This window comes from Strongylocentrotus purpuratus, unplaced genomic scaffold, assembly GCF_000002235.5.
Source record: "Strongylocentrotus purpuratus isolate Spur 01 unplaced genomic scaffold, Spur_5.0 spur5_scaffold_11, whole genome shotgun sequence".
In the NCBI taxonomy this organism is placed as follows: domain Eukaryota; kingdom Metazoa; phylum Echinodermata; class Echinoidea; order Camarodonta; family Strongylocentrotidae; genus Strongylocentrotus; species Strongylocentrotus purpuratus.
Genome location: NW_022145596.1, coordinates 13,284,854 through 13,302,573, shown reverse-complemented (window position 1 = coordinate 13,302,573; position 17,720 = coordinate 13,284,854). Strand labels below are relative to the sequence as shown.

The 17,720-nt window shown below is 39.4% G+C and overlaps 1 protein-coding gene across 3 annotated transcripts; it reads right to left on the bottom strand.

Annotated features, from left to right (window-relative positions):
* Positions 1-1,316: 1,316 nt before the first annotated feature.
* On the bottom strand, positions 1,317-15,357 carry LOC578623 (UDP-glucuronosyltransferase 2B1). Of its 3 annotated transcripts, none has more exons than XM_011666741.2 (4): positions 14,419-15,357; positions 6,643-6,862; positions 5,805-6,024; positions 1,317-2,248 (listed from the first exon to the last, which is right to left on the bottom strand). In XM_011666741.2, the coding sequence occupies exons 1-4, from the start codon at positions 15,277-15,279 to the stop codon at positions 1,963-1,965; spliced, it is 1,587 nt and encodes a 528-aa protein (XP_011665043.2). In that variant the 5' UTR covers positions 15,280-15,357; the 3' UTR covers positions 1,317-1,962. The 3 variants fall into 3 exon arrangements, with proteins under 3 accessions (XP_011665043.2, XP_030836546.1, XP_783874.2); XM_030980686.1 differs by lacking the exon at positions 14,419-15,357 and adding an exon at positions 9,950-11,527; XM_778781.5 differs by lacking the exon at positions 14,419-15,357 and adding an exon at positions 7,403-8,820.
* Between the last annotated feature and the right edge of the window lie 2,363 nt (positions 15,358-17,720).

Genomic DNA, 17,720 nt, shown 5'->3' with positions numbered 1-17,720 from the left:
CGTATTGACTTTCACACTGGAGATAGGGGGGGGGGGTTGTTTTCAAAGGGAGGGAACATTACGCGTATCCCAAACCTAAATAACACTGAAAGAGGGGGGGGGGGTTGTATCGCAACGAGTTTTGTAATGCAAAATGTTGTAATCGAGATAAAAAATAACTGCGTGGGTGACGACACGTTGCCTGAATTACTGGAACATGTATTCAAACAGGAAGAAATAAGCCCCTTTCGTAAGCTAATTAGTTGGTTGGTTATTTCATTTCATTTTTTTTTTCAATTTGTTTTTTTCGTTTTTTATTTGTTTTGTTTTATTTGTTTTGTTTTTGTTGTTTTAGTTTTGTTATAAATAAGATTTGTTACAAATAAGATTTGTTATATAATTTTTTTTTTTTTAAGAACGTTAATATTTTCGACAGGAAGAATCCATTGTTATTCGATTCTGGCAGTAGCGTAGTGTGGGTCAGGTCATGGGGGGGGGGGGGGGGGGTCCAACATAACCTAGGCAAAATAATAGGGAGAAGGAAGTTCTTTTTTAATAACCCTCTCTAACCTCCTCCTCGGCCTCTCCTCCTTTATCTCTCTCTCTCTCACTCTCTCTCTCTCTTTCTCTATCTCTATCTCTCTCTCCTCCTTCTCGACCTCCTCCTACCTATATATATATATATATATATATATATTTTCTTCCATTCTTTTGCCTTTCATTTGTTGTCATCTAATTCAACAATGCACACAAAAATAATACTTGCGGATGGTATGTAATTTAATCTCAATTTATTGCGAATTAAGAAACAAATCAAATTAATACTGTCTTGCTTCACAATGTTAATGTTAGTATTCGCATTTGCATATTTTGCGATCGAGCGATCGAGCGAACGAACGAGCAAGAAAAAAACATTATATATATATATATATATATATATATAGACACGAAAATACTTTCGTCACCAAAATATACAAAATAAGGTAGAAAAAATACGTAGATAGATCTATATGCTATCCAAAGATGAGTAGGTAGACCATTATAGCCCTCTGAAAATGAGGTTTTAGTCGCCCGAGTAATATTCACTTCAAGATTTCTCGGGGGACGTGGAGGGGCTCCAGACCCCGCAGCTCTCACCTCGTAAACACCTGTAATCCAACCCCATTCTCAGTTGCCGCCTTTGTTTTTCATTTATTGTGACAAACTTTGTAATCTGAAAACCATTATTCCATATTTACACCAATACATTTCTGAGGTACATTTGCGTCATTTTGCAAGTCGATATCATTCGTTACAAGACAGTAGTAGCAAAGGTCATGAAAACAAAGAGGACTTAATTCGCGCACGAGAGTTTACAGAATTTTGTCCGAAAAGCGACCTATCAAAGGTAAGACAATTTAACTTGAAAAAAAGGAATTATAATTATCATACGATCAGTTGGTATAACTTATGGATTCTCCTTTCCAAAGAAGATTCCCAGACACTTGTCGGTAAGTTCATATTCTTTTTCGGAATCTTTTGCGCAATTTGCCGATCTTTTGTCAATATTTTCATAATTTCCAAAGAAAATTCCGTCACTAGGAAATGTTATGTTCCTCTTTTGATTGGTCGATTTTCAAGATATAGATCTGTGCGCGAATTTAGGTCAAAGCGAACTGTGGTCACACCATTATATACTAAAACATGCTACAATATTATTTTTGTCAGAACAGAACAATAATTAGGCCTACGTAATAATTATGAAGGCCTACAGCTAGATAAAAATTTACAAACTATTTCAGAATGTATACATTCTTGCTTAAATCAACTAAAACAAATATAAAACGTGAAGTAAAATAATCATAAATCATTCTTCTTTTCACTTAGATCAACTAAGATTTCTATAAAACATATATTTTTAAAATTACAGAATCGTTCATCTTTCTCACGTTTAGTCATAATTACATTAGCGAAGAAATACATATTTTTAAATTAAAACAATTATTAATCTTTCTTCTTTTTACTGCCTCCTTTGCACATGGCACCACAGCAACGGAACACGCAACGACAAGATAAGAAAATGACAGCTACAACTACTATTAAGCAGAAGATTAAAAATGCATAAACATCAAGAAGAGAAAGCTGAATAAAGCTGAGATGTTTGGCAGGCGATTCCATGTATTTCCCGCCAAATTTCATGACGTGTTCGACCCAGTATGCAGCACGTTCAGCAGGCGTTTCCGGACGATCACGGTATATCGCCGATAGTCGCTTCGCAGTTTCGGCATACCTGTTGAAAAAGGAGAACACAATATTTGATCAGAGTCGTAGAAGCAATATTTTAGAAGAGGAAACAAAATGACAGTGAGTCTCCAAGCACTATCATGATGATAATCATTACAGGGGCGTCAAAAGATCATTTGCATGAGGGGTTATTGACAGGCGCGGATCCAGGGGGGGGGGGCCGAGCGTGCCTTGGCCCCCCCCCCCCCGGCAAAAAAAAAAAAAAAAAAAAAAGGAGGGAGAGAGAAGGAAAAGAAGGGAAAGAGGAGAGAAAGGGAAAAAAAGAAGAGGAAGAAGAAAAGAAAAGAGGGAAGAAGGAGATCGGGGGGAAGGACTTGCCTCCCCCCTCCCCCCCCCCCCAATAAAAAAATAAAAGAGAAGGAAGGAAAGGGAAAGAAAAAAGATAAAGAGGAGATAAAGGGAAGGACAAAATAGGAAGAAGAAAAGAAAAGAAGGGGGATATCAGTTGCAATTTTCCCGCCAACAAGTTGTGGATCGAGGGGGGGGAAGCAAAAGACCCTAGCTTCCCCCCCCCCCCCCCCCCGTCCCCGCTAAAAAAAGAGAGAAGGAAGGAAAAGGAAAAGAGGAGAGCTAAAAGGGAACAAAAAGAGGAAGAAAAAAAGAAAAGGGAGAAAAGAAGCGGAGATCAGTTGCGGTTAATCCCGCCAACAATGTGTGGAGCGGGTTGGGGACCAAATTGACCGTGCCCCTCCCCCATCCCCCAGCAAACCTAAAAGAGAGATAAGGAAGGGAAGGGAAAGTGAAAGAGGAGAGAAAGGGAAAGGAAAAAAGAGAATGAAGAAAGGTAAGGGATATCAGTTGCAATTTTCCCGCCAAAAAGATGTAGATCGGAGGGGGGGGGGGGGGCCACTGGCATACTGATAGGGGAGGGGGGGTTGGAGAAATAGAATTCAAACGTGGTTTATTTATAATTCCATAACGGTGTTTAACAAATAATGCTGAAATGAGATAATTTTCCTCACTTCATGCGTTTGTTGGAAAATGACAAATTCCTAAATTTACAGCCAGGCAAGAAAATGCTTCTTGAGATGCCTACATATCAGGGCCTGCGGAACGGCGGGGATCGGGATCCTCGAGCCCCTCCCCCCACACTTTCTTTGAAAAAGTATATTAAAGAGAAATAGAAAGAAAAAATAGTTAACTGCCAGTGTCACATTATAATGGGGTATCAAAATATGCTCATCTGACCATGATTAAAATTAATGCCTAAAATCCTAAGGGCTCTGCCCCCTGGATTCCACCTAGGGCCCTAAGGCGGGCCCTTAGATGCTCATATGACGGTCATTTAATGCCTAAAACCCCTGATTTCTGGGGGCTCTGCCCCCTGGACCCCACGCCAAATAGTGTCCTGCTAGTGTCACAAATAATAAGGTATCAAAAATGCTCATCTGACCGTAATTAAATGCCTAAAACCCCTGAGCTTCTGGGGGATCTGCCCCCTGGACCCAACCAAGAGCCCTTAGGCGGGCCCCTCGATACTCATCTGACCGTAATTGAGTGCCTAAAACCCTTGAGATTCCGGGGCTCCGCCCCCTGAACCCCAAGCCAATTAGTGACCTGCCATTGTAACAATTAGGTATCAAAATAATGCTCATCTGACCGTAATTAAATGCCTAAACTCCTGAACTTCCGGGGCTCTGCCCCCCTGGACCCCGTCTAAGGCGCTAAGGCGGACCCCTGAATGCTAATCTGACCGTAAATTAAAACCTTAAACCCCTGAGCTTCCGGGGCGGACAAGGTATCAACATAATTATGTTCATCTGACAGCAGGCGCGTAGCCAGGGGGGCGGTGGGGTGGTCCCCCAATAAACGCCGGCCAAAAAGAGAGGAGTGTAAAGGAAGAGGACGTAGGAAGAAAAGGGAATAGACAAAGAACATATTTGAAATTCAGACAAGGATTAAGAGTCGAGAACGGTACAACGAATCGTCTTCTTCCTCTAATGAATTAATGAAACGTCAAAGCTTCCGCGCTACGCGCGGGGGAGGGCAGGGGGAACTTAATTCAGACGAGGATAATTTTCGGGAACGGTACAACGAATCGTCTTCTTTCTATAATAATTTAATGAAACGTCGAAGCTTCCGCGCTTCGCGCGGAAGGGGGGGGGGGGGGGAATTGATTTAGACAAGGATTAAGAGTCGAGAACGGTACGACGAATCTTCCTTTTTCTCTAATGATTATTTTAATGAAAATTAAAAGCTTCCGCGCTTCGCGCGGGTGGGGGAAACTAAATTATTTTCGAGAGCAGAACAACGAATCGTCTTCATTCTCTAAAAATTTAATGAAACGTCGAAGCGGGGGGAAAACTGAATTTAGACAAGGATTAAGAGTCGAGAACGGTACAACGAATCGTCTTCTTTCTTTAATGATTTAATGAAACGTAAAAGCTTCCGCGCTTCGCGTGGCAGGGGGAAACTGAATTTAGACAAGGATTAAAAGTCATAACGGTACAACGAATCGTCTTATTTCGCTAATGATTTAATTAAACGTAAAAGCTGTATTCAGACGAGGATTATTTTCGAGAACGGTACAACGAATCGTCTTCTTTCTCTAATGATTTAATGAAACGTACAAGCTTCCGCGCTTCGCGCGGGAGGGAGGAGGGGAAAACTGAATTCAGATGAGGATTAAGAGTCGAGAACGGTACAACGAATCGTCTTCTTTCTCTAATGATTTAATGAAACGTAAAAGCTTCCGAGCTTTGCGCGGGAGAGGGGGATGAATTAAGACGAGGATTAAGAGTAAAAAACTGTACAACGAATCGTCTTCTTTTTCTAATGATTTAATGAAACGTAAAAGGGAGGGGAAAAACTATTTTCAGACGAGTAGGCACGTAAGGAAGGGGGGGGGAGGGGTTAGGGGGTTGACCCTACCCCCTTCGGTTTTTTATGTGTGTATTTTGGAGCAACCCCCCCCCCCCCCTTCTGTTATTTTTTTTTTTTTTTAATTAAAAAAAAAAAAAAAAAATATGCCAATGGCTGACCTAAAAAAGTTGACCTCACCCCCCCCCCTCCCCAACGGAACAAAATGTCAAATTTTCAAATTTCGAGACCAAAAAAAAAGTGTCCTCTTCTTCCCCCCCCCCCCCCCCCCCCCCGCTTATTTAGCGGCTGGCTGAGTCGTTACGATTTTTTTTCGGACCAAAAAAAAAAAGTGGGCCCCCCCCCCCCTAAGAAATCCTGGATCCGCGCCTGGTTATTGAGGCTGTCGAGCCTTTCTTGCCGACACACACCACGGTTCGCCGAATTATTTTCAACAAGAAAATTGAGTATTTAGGTTTAAAATTGGCCAACAAATCTGATTATCAGATGTGCTGAAAAGATTCAGAAAATTGTTCAACCAAGCCAGAAATTCCTCTTTGTTAAATTCGCCGATAAATTTTGTGTTTTAGTTTAAGTTTCTTCCCATCCTTTAATAGACAAAGTGCATGGTACGGTACCTATATAATACACCAAATGAGGTTCATTTTGTTAGAAACTTAGAAATATAGAGCACAACATGCGACATGGATCATGAATGTTGAAGAAGAAAGAGTGGTACTCACGTATTGTTGCTTAAAATCATCTTTATCGCATCGTATACACCTTCTGCAGTGAGAGTATGGATGTCCAAGTATGACCCCATTCCTTTCTCTAAGACCCTGGACGCAACACATAACTGGTCAGCAAAGACAGGGAGGACAAGGGTCGGGACACCGTGGTACAGGGCTTCGTAGAGACCGTTGTTGCCGCCCTGGTATATGAATAGTTTCGTCTTCGGATGACCTGGTGCGAATGATAAAGGTGAAGAGTTGAGAAAGCCGTTACATTTTTGGGGGTGAATTTGATCTTGGATGGAACATAGGTAACATTAAAAAAATGAAACAAGCCGATGTATTGTTAGAGAGTGACAGAAGGACACCCCTAAGCTAATGCTTAATCTCTGTGAGTGAAATCAGAAAAGTCGTTTCGGAATGGGTTTACAGAGACCCTTTTTTGTATTATTTTGCTTGCTGGATAATTGTAATAAACCACTATCAACAAATTTGAAAATACTTCAGTTTCACCGAAGTTGGAATCTGAGGATCTGACGATCTATACCTTTATCTGCAAAATGTCAAACTATGAAGATACATTAATACGGTTGTGTCTGTTGGCCAATGTCGGCAAAATTGCCGATGAATTTCACCCCTGCACTCCTCAAAATGATATCTGTCACAGCCCTTGGCAAATTCTTTATTAACGGAGATGATAACGTTTGATGGATCTATGTTGATAGGCATTCGTGAATTGAACGTCATTTATACATAGTAATCGGAGAAGGGGGAATAATCGCCCTCAGCCGCCGCGGCCTCCCCCTCCCCCGACAACGCCAAACGTCCTCACAAGTATATAGGCACTTACCAAGCAGGTCATTCTGTGGCAGCCACCCCATCGTCCTGATGTTCGGGCTCAGTGTCGTCGTCGAATTGTCGGGCAGCTGCCAAACGACCTTCTGGGGTAGCTTAGCGAATACCGAGGCGAAGAGGTCATTGAGCCGCTGTGGCATCACCTTGACATAGGTACCGAGGGAGAGGATGATCACCCCGTCATCACCTGAGCTGTTCATGAAGTCATCGAGGTCCTAAAGGAGGAACGAAACCAGAAAATTATTATTTTTGGTGTGAATAACAACTGAAGCTGAACACGATCTCAAAGACATTCGATAAATCAAACTAAGGTAATTTCTTTATCCGCCCCCTTGAAAATGTGCGAAAATGACAATGGCGTATAATGAATTACGTTAACCGATGGAATCTATGGAATATACAAGGCCCAACATCCAACAAGAAATAGCAATTTACAATGTGAGTTAGACGGATGAATATACGATTATGCTGGTAGTTGGATTGATCGAAATATAGTAAGGGGCAGGTCTTTTATGGCATAATTTCCACACAATGGATTCTGAAAATTATGAAATACCGAATAATGAATTAAAGGATATATTTTGTTATACATTTTAAAGTGGTAGCCAATATGGATACATACGATCGATCGTGTGCCGTTTAATGTTTTTTTAAAATAAATATTATAATATAATAGAAGAAAAAAAATAACCGCGTTTTACATCAGAGCAGCACAATATACTCCGATGATGTTGATTGGTTAAACTTGAGAATACCTTATCAAGTGGTTTCGCGGGTCGGGTGAGAAGTCCACCAACTTCAATAACAGAAGGAGGTAATGGAATGGTCAAATCAATAGCAGGGTCACTGGCTGTCAGGACCAATTCTGTATTTTTCACGACATAGTCCTTTAGGGTTTGGTCTTCAAGAATACCAAACTCATGGCGCAAGGGACTATACAACTCGACAAAGAATCTGAATTGCATTTGTGCAATGAGTAAGGTTCCTAGGAAGCTGCCGACCCTTTGCTTGAAGTTCATTCGCTGAGGAGATCCAAAGGGACTTCCGGGAACCACGGCCGGTAAGAAGGGAGTTCCTGCAATGTCACGAAATACATCGTACTGTGAAGCCAGCGGGTTGAAGAGAATGACGGGCGTCCTTAGGTACGCGCTCAGGAGCACACTGCAGCTCCATGTTAGGTCTAGGATCGTGACATCGAAGTTGGCATTACGTAATCTCTGCAGAAGCGCATGGTCGCTCAGCGCAGCCCGACAGTCTTTGACAAGGGGGTTCATCCACTTTTGGATGGAAAACATTAATTCCGTGTTGAAGTCGGTTTTGAAGGCAAGGGCGGCGATTTCGCTTGTCCGTTTGTACACTTTCTCAACAGGAACAGAATGGTTGAAGATCTCATAGTGGAAGAGCTGCGAATGTTGAGGGTGGTGAGCGCGATGCTCGTACGCATTACTAATGAGATAGGTCACATTGTGCCCTCGTTTTACGAGCTCAGCTCCAAAGGCAGTGGTAGAAAGATAATGGCTTCCTTCACCGTAAGTCACCGATATGAAAATATTCGCACTCCATGCCGTAGATACGAACACGGTCATGAACACTAGTTGAAGTAACCGCGCATTACATGCTAGCCGAAACTCCATGTTGAAAGCTGCACTCCGTGATGTTCTGAGTCACTCCAGGGACTCCAGCTCCCTGGTCACTCCAATACTCCAATATGCTACACACTCATGCAGTTGTGCATCATAACGTGATTATCCATTAACCAATCCCACAAGCATACGTTCCGAATAATAAGTATAACTATATGTTTATAATTCAGTTTTGATTTTGATATCATGCCGTGCATAAATCACAAAGATGACATACAAATACGGGAAGTAGAAACAGGAAGCGGTAGTTTAATTATTGTCCACTATACGGTCATGTACTTCAAAATATATACACAGTACGCTATGCTTGATCCTTCGCGAGCGAACATTCTACGTGTACTAGTGTATATATACGTGCCGGGTGTATTTGTGACAATGGCAACGTTGATAACCTTTGGAATACAATGAAGAGAGGAGTCCTTCAAAAATGAAAAGCTTCGTCGAACGTTGAGGAAATTGTCAATACGGACTCGGCTGTAGGAATTGTGATTCATGAGCGTGTATATATTTCGGTGAAAGGTCATGTCTACAGTGTGAGTCAAAAAAAAGTTTACACTTAAAAAATTGCTAATTATAAAAAAAAAATCATCTATGAACAGTAAATTATTATACATCTTATGAAAGAGTGTTTTATACCGAATCATTTAGTACCATTTTTGTGTGGTATGCGTACACGCTTGGATGAACAGAATATATTGTATTCACAGATAGTGGCAGTTCATGTTATAAGATTTAGAGAATGGAGAACTCATACAATAACTATAATAATAATAATAATAATAATAACAATCATAACAAGAGTAATATTAGTACACATGTAATAATAATAACCGTTATGATAGTGGGTTCTTGTAAACTAAAGCGCTCATGTCTGACAGACTTGAAACTCCTGGCGTTTCTGATTGCGAATTCTAAATGTGTATAATTTGCATGATTGATAAATTTTCTACTTTCATGTTCTCTTCGTTCACCAAAACATAATTGCAGTGAGGGGTAACTTTTAGACACTACCTAACAGCAAAGTTTTAATATATATATATATATATATATATATATCCATATCATTTTCTACATATTTCTTTTATGCATTCGACCCAATGTATTACACGACAATGAACCCACCTACATAATTATGTAGGGCTCACGATCAATTGGGCACAAAGAATTTCCGTTTCGGTTTAATAAAATTTGGAGTGGACTATTAGGCTATTATTATTATTATTATTATAATTATTATTATTAATTATAGACAAGGCAAAAATATTACCATCGTATGTGTTTGTTCAATTTTACAGAGTGTCGCATATAATGTATAGGTGTACTATAACGTCATTTATTGCTAAACGATTATCTATTGCATTCTATGTACCTCATTATGATAATTATAATAATCAATAAACTGATATCATCATCATTCTTTTTATTATCATTATTATAGTTATTATTATTACCATCATCATCATCATCATCATCATCATCATTATTTTAATTATTATCATTATTGTTGTTATTATTATTATTATTATTATTATTATTATTACCAGCATTATTATCCTCATCGTCACCATCATCATCATTATTATTAGCAGCAACAGCAGCATCATAATCATTACCATTAAAATCAATATCCTATATACCAGGCCATGCACATGCACCTACCTTTTCAAGAGGATTTGCTGGTCGAGTAAGGAGTCCACCGACTTCGACGACCGCCGGCGGGAAAGGGACAACATAGTCGATCACCGGATCCATACTCATCAACAAAAGCTCGACCTCGCTCATGTAATCTTGCATAGACCGGTCCATCAAAATATTAAATTCCTCTTGGATAGGATAGATCATATTAGCAAAGATGTAAAATAACCGTCTCAGGGCGAAGACTAGGAGGACGTTTTTGACGCGTTGGAAGAAGGTCATCTTTTGAGGGGGGCATAATATTCCGTCGGGGATGACTGCTGGTAGAAAGGGAGCCCCTGCGATCATTTCGGCGACATAGTACTGGGAGGCCATCGGGTTGAAGAGAACATTGGTCGTGTTGAGGTGCTCGCTGATCAGGACACTGCACAGCCATGTCACATCGAGGATCGTCACGTCAAATTTGGCGCGCTCCAGACGACCCATAAGTTCCCGATCTCGGAAAGCACTCCGACAATAGTTGACATAAGGCGCCAGCACGTCGGTAAAGTTCCATATCATGTCAAATTGGAACTCCTTCTCGAAGGCCTGACTGAACACTTTTTCCATCCTCTCGCGAACTTTTTCCACCGGCTCTGGATAAGTGTAGATCTCGAAGTTGAAGATTTTCGAGTGCACGGGGTGTTTGGCGCGGTGCTCATGAGCGTTTCCGATCAGAACGGTGACATTGTGTCCCCGGCGAACAAGGGATTCGCCTATCGCGGTAGATGCCATGTAATGGCTGCCTTCTCCTAGCGTCACAGATATGAGAACATTACCAGCTGACGTTAATGATAGACATGAAACTAATACAATCAAACATATCTTTACTGTCCTCCTTTCCATGATGCTCGAGTAATATATCCTAGGTTCCTAAGCAAGACAAGAATATATTATGCACAGCGGGTAAGCGCATTCGCTCGGCGGTCTCATACGGGTTTGTGAGAAATGCTTACTGTAATACATGTAGTTGCCTGAACGTACAGTACATGTATTTTACACAGTGTCAACGCTGATAATGGACTTGAATCGTGATCCTCAATACAATATTATCTTTAAAATGTTGAGAATATATTGCGTCGTATAGGCCTACGTCGCCCACAATAAAAAGTGGTTGAATAGACAGAATTAAATGTCAGTGCTTTTTTATCGGTTGTATTGTTTTTTATATGTATGTGATATATTTTTCAGACTCAGGTGGAATATTATCACGTCGACACTACATGTATATCATGTGGTAGCATTTTCAACCCTTGTAATATATTCATTTGTTTGAAGGCAGAAGAGAAAGATTAACAGATTGGGGAAAGTTTAAAATAAATCGGAACAATAATAAGAGAATCATGAATGTTTAAAATGTACGATAGCTAAATATACGTGCGAGTCTCCAATTCGAAATTTTTGTTCGTGGATTGTGACGTAGACAAGGACAACTCGATCCAACGTGTTTGTCGCACAACTGAAAATATCATTCATTTCTGTTTTTGTCCAAGTGCACCTTGGTTCCCTTGGGGCGCTACTCAAAATATATATTATGGACAGGCGCGTACGCAGGGGGGGTGTTTGGGGGGTTAAACCCCCCCCCCTTTGGTATTTTTATGTGTGTAAACCCCCCTAAAAAATCCCTAAAACCCCCCCTTTGGATTTTTTTTTTTTTTTTTTTTAATTATTAAAAAAAAAAAAAAAAAAAGAAAAAGAAATTTACCCCCATGGGTGACCTAAGAAAGGTGACCTTACCCCCCCCCCCAACGGAGCAAAATGTCAATTTTTCAAATTTCGAGACCGAAAAAAAAAAAAAGTGTCCTCTTACCCTCCCCCCCCCCCCCCCCCCCCCGCTTATTCAGCGGTCGGTTGAGTCGTTGCGATTTTTTTGGGACCAAAAAAAAAAAAGTGTCCGCTTACCCCCCCCCCCCCCCCCCCCCCCCCCCCCCCACTGAGCGACTTTTTGGCCGGCGCGATTTTCAAATTTTCCTGAGTCGTTGCGAAATTTTGGACCCGATTTTAAACCCCCCCCCCCCCCCCCTTGAAAAAATCCTGCGTACGCCACTGATTATGGATAGCTTATTATTATATACGTCCTCTAAAAGAGAAAAGACCCTCCTAGCTGAGGGCTGAGCTATATTTTGACAAATTGAAATTTAGTCATTTTGTGGGAAATTTGTCCGCCACAACAAAGCCGTTACAACTTTCAAAACATCATAACTTTTTCAGTTTTTGTCCGATTTCATTTTAACTATCACCATATTTCTCTGATTGCTGGCGGCGTACTTTCTTTATATATATATACAGGGTATAGTTTGATATCAAGCTAGGATTTCCCCCTAAACGTACGATTCTCGGTTATGGAATCGAGTTGCACGTGAATCCTGGGAAGGCGATGTATGGGGGTGGGGCATGCGCTAGTGTGACGTTTTTAAAGAGTTCTCGATGGTAGCGTAGTTTAGATAAACTAGCAAATAATAGGTAGATATATTGATTTATTGTGGTAAATTTATGGTACTGATCTCCAAATTTTTAAATTAAAAAAAAAAATGTATTAATTTTTTTGATTGTCAAGATTTCTACATACAAAAATCAGTATAGATCAAACATGAGCATAACTGAAAATATTAACATAAAATCGAAAATACCAAACAAACCATTACAAAAAAAGTGGAAAATGGTGGTTTGAAATGGAAATAACATAAACGCACTGCAGTGTTTCTATATTACACATACAACCGCCTCTGACTCTGAGTGTTCTAATTATTAATCATTTCACTTTTTGAATTGAAGATGCAGTTTTTCCTCTTTTTTTCCCACATAATATTCACTATCTTTGTGGATTAAAAAATAAATAAATAAATAAATGCACTAAAAATAAGGGGGATGACTTTTAATTGAAATATATTAGCATTAGTAGAAAATGGCATGGCGTTTGTGTTTATACGGGGAATTACTGCACATTCATGTGGCCAAGATTTATTTTAGACATAATCTCAACAGGGTTACGGTATGCCGACCTTGGTGCTTTTTATACAAAATGATTATGATCTCGTGTATTGTATGTTTTGTTACTTTTTTCACTCATGTTTGTTAGTTGTTGTTTCTTAAATTGTTCTAATTTTGCCTCTGCCCCCTATCTCTCTTTCCTTCATTTATTACTATTATTACTTTTATTTCAATTTTCAGCTGTTTGTCGATGATTCTAACCTATTTAATACTTTTTCCGCTGACCAGGACGAAATTGATGTATTAGTCAATAACAACTTACAAGAAATACAAAATTGGTGCGTTGCCAGCAAAATTGCAATTAATTTAATGAAAACTAATTTCATGAGAGGAAAAATATGTATAAGTAGTATACTAAAAATCGCTGGCGAGGAAATTAAAGAGATTGGTGTTGCCATTGTCGGGGTTTACAATGTTTACATTGGTAGACATCTGTCTTGGAATAGTCGTATTCGTTTTGTAAATCAGTGTATAAGAAAGTTGGAGTGTTATTGAGATTGTGGCATTTTGTTCCTATTACTATCAAGCATTCATACAAACACATATTTCTTACGGAATATAGGTTTGGGGAAGCAATATAAGACTAGCCTAACAAGCATATTGTATTCACAGAAAGTGGCAGTTCATGTTGTAAGATTTGGAGAATGGAGAACTCATACAATAACTATAATAATAATAATAATAATAACAATCATAACAAGAGTAATATTAGTACACATGTAATAATAATACCGTTATGATAGTGGGTTCTTGTAAACTAAAGCGCTCATGTCTGACAGACTTGAAACTCCTGACGTTTCTGATTGCGAATTCTAAATGTGTATAATTTGCATGATTGATAAATTTTCTACTTTCATGTTCTCTTCGTTCACCAAAACATAATTGCAGTGAGGGGTAACTTTTAGATACTACCTAACAGCAAATTTTAAATATATATATATATATATATACAACCATATCATTTTCTATATATTTCTTTTATGCATTCGACAATGAACCCACCTACTATAGACAAGGCAAAAATATTACCATCGTATATGCTTTTTGTTTAATTTTACATAGTGTCGCATATAATGTATAGGTGTACTATAACGTCATTTATTTTAGGCTAAACGATTATCTATTCCATTCCATGTACCTCATTATGATGATTATAATAATTTAATAATCATTAAACTGATATCATCATCATTCTTTTTATTATCATTATTATAGTTATTATTATTACCATCATCATCATCATCATCATCATTATTTTAATTATTATCATTATTGTTGTTATTATTATTATTATTATTATTATTATTATTATTATTATTATTATTATTATTATTATTATTATTATTACCAGCATTATTATCCTCATCATCACCATCATCATCATTATTATTAGCAGCAACAGCAGCATCATAATCATTACCATTAAAATCAATATCCTATATACCAGGCCATGAACACCATACCTTATCAAGAGGATTTGCTGGTCGAGTAAGGAGTCCACCGACTTCGACGACCGCCGGCGGGAAAGGGACAACATAGTCGATCACCGGATCCATACTCATCAACAAAAGCTCGACCTCGCTCATGTAATCTTGCATAGACCGGTCCATCAATATGTTAAATTCCTCTTGGATAGGATAGACCATATTAGCAAAGATGGAAAATAACCGTCTCAGGGCGAAGACTAGGAGGACGTTTTTGACGCGTTGGAAGAAGGTCATCTTTTGAGGGGGGCATAATATTCCGTCGGGGATGACTGCTGGTAAGAAGGGAGCCCCTGCCATCATTTCGGCGACGTAGTACTGGGCGGCCATCGGGTTGAAGAGAACATTGGCGGTATTGAGGTGCTCGCTGATCAGGACACTGCACATCCATGTCACATCGAGGATCGTCACGTCAAATTTGGCGCGCTCCAGACGACCCATAAGCTCTCGATCTCGGAAAGCACTCCGACAATAGTTGACATAAGGCGCCAGCACGTTGGTAAAGTTCCATATCATGTCAAATTGGAACTCCTTCTCGAAGGCCTGACTGGACACTTTTTCCATCCTCTCGCGAACTTTTTCCACCGGCTCTGGATAAGTGTAGATCTCGAAGTTGAAGATTTTCGAGTGCACGGGGTGTTTGGCGCGGTGCTCATGAGCGTTTCCGATCAGAACGGTGACATTGTGTCCCCGGCGAACAAGGGCTTCGCCTATCGCGGTAGATGCCATGTAATGGCTGCCTTCTCCTAGCGTCACAGATATGAGAACATTACCAGCTGACGTTAATGATAGACATGAAACTAATACAATCAAACATATCTTTACTGTCCTCCTTTCCATGATGCTCGAGTAATATATCCTAGGTTCCTAAGCAAGACAAGAATGTATTATGCACAGCGGGTGTAAGCGCATTTACTTGGCGGCCTCATATGGTTTGTGAAATGCTTTAATACTACATGTAGTTGCCTGAACGTACAGTATATGTATTTTTACACAGTGTCAACGCTGATAATGGACTTGAATCGTGATCCTCAATACAATATTATCTTTAAAATGTTGAGAATATATTGCGTCGTATAGGCCTACGTCGCCCACAATAAAAAGTGGTTGAATATACAGAATTAAATGTCAGTGCTTTTTTATCGGTGGTATTGTTTTTTTTATATGTATGTGATATATTTTTCAGACTCAGGAATATTATCACGTTGACACTTACGCTACATCCCGGCCCCCCCCCCCCCACTCAGTGTTATTTAGGGTACGCATGTGCTCGTACCCTATTTTTAAAAGCACCCCCTATCTGAGGACTGCCAACATTTCCGAACCCCCCCCCCCCCCTTTCGCGGGCTTTTCGCGGGCTTTTTCTGCCTTGGAGACCCCCCTAAATCAGGAAAAATGCATAATGTACCCCCCTAAATTCGGAATAATTTCTCAGGAGTTCAAGGAGATGAGAGAAAAAAAGAAAAACACCCCCTTTTTAAAGAAATCTCCGGGTGAAAAGTCAAATACACCCCTTTTTTTTACAATTCTCGGGCCGGACTTTGTCGCACGAAAAGTACCCCTTTACCGGACATTTTGGCAACACGCATGCGGTCATTTCGACCTCTGAGTGGGGGGGGGGGGGGGGGGGGGCCGGGCGCTACATGTATATCATGTGGCAGCATATTCAACCCTTGTAATATATTCATTTGTTTGAAGGCAGAAGAGAAAGATTAACAGATTGGGGAAAGTTTGAAATAAATCGGAACAATAATAAGAGAATCATGAATGTTTAAAATGTACGATAGCTAAATATAAGTGCGAGTCTCGATCGATCCAATTCGAAATTTTTGTTCGTGGATTGTGACGTAGACAAGGACAACTCGATCCAACGTGTTTGTCGCACAACTGAAAATATCATTCATTTCTGTTTTTGTCCAAGTGCACCTTGGTTCCCTTGGAGCGCTACTCAAAATATATATTATGGATAGCATATTATTATATACGTCCTCTAAAGAGAATAGACCCTCCTAGCTGAGGGCTGAGCCATATTTTGACAAATTGAAATTTAGTCATTTTGTGGGAAATTTGTCCACCACAACATCACAGAAACATATTACCTATTTAGCCACATAGCCGTTACAACTTTCAAAACATCATAACTTTTTCAGTTTTTGTCCGATTTCATTTAAACTATCACCATATTTCTCTGATTGCTGGCGGCGTACTTTCTTTATAATTATATACAGGGTATAGTTTGATATCAAGCTAGGATTTCCCCCTAAACGTACGATTCTCGGTTATGGAATCGATTTGCACGTGAATCCTGGGAAGGCGATGTATGGGGGTGGGCATGCGCGAGTGTGACGTTTTTAAAGAGTTCTCGATGGTAGCGTAGTTTAGATAAACTAGCAAATAATAGGTAGATATATTGATTTATTGTGGTAAATTTATGGTACTGATCTCCAAATTTTTAAATTTAAAAAAAAATGTATTAATTTTTTTGATTGTCAAGATTTCTACATACAAAAATCAGTATAGATCAAACATGAGCATAACTAAAAATATTAACATAAAATCGAAAATACCAAACAAGCCATTACAAAAAAAAGAAGTGGAAAATGGTGGTTTGAAATGGAAATAACATAAACTCAGTGTTCTATATTACACATACAACCGCCTCTCACTCTGAGTGTTTTAATTATTAATCATTTCACTTTTTGAATTGAAGATGCAGTTTTTCCTCTTTTTTTCCCACATAATATTCAATATCTTTCTGGGTTAAAAAAAAAATTAAATGCACTAAAAATAAGGGGGATGACTTTTAATTGAAATATATTAGCATTAGTAGAAAATGGCATGGCATTTGTGTTTATACGGGGAATTACTGCACATTCATGTGGCCAAGATTTATTTTAGACATAATCTCAACAGGGTTACGGTATGCCGACCTTGGTGCTTTTTATACAAAATGATTATGATCTCGTGTATTGTATGTTTTGTTACGTTTTTCACTCATGTTTGTTAGTTGTTGTTTCTTAAATTGTTCTAATTTTGCCTCTGCCCCCTATCTCTCTTTCCTTCATTTATTGATTAGAGAGTATTTCATAGATTGTACATAATATATTATTTGCAATTTTATTGCCCCTCTCTCTATACATATATATCTCTCTTTCCATCTTTCTTCGTTGTCTACTTCCCTCTCCCTCCTTCCTCTCTTATTCCCCATCTCTCTTTCTCTTTCCTCTCTCCAACTCCCCTGCCCCTTCTCGCCCCCCCCCCCCCCTCTCTCTCTCTTTCCA

Excerpts from the sequence above, each read along its gene's own strand:
- LOC578623 (XM_778781.5), bottom strand. The coding sequence starts at position 8,281 with ATGGAGTTTCGGCTAGCATGTAATGCGCGGTTACTTCAACTAGTGTTC. Across the intron at positions 6,863-7,402 it reads CCGCGAAACCACTTGATAAG|GACCTCGATGACTTCATGAA; the intron begins GTATTCTCAAGT and ends TTCCTCCTTTAG. Across the intron at positions 2,249-5,804 it reads ATGATTTTAAGCAACAATAC|GTATGCCGAAACTGCGAAGC; the intron begins GTGAGTACCACT and ends CTTTTTCAACAG.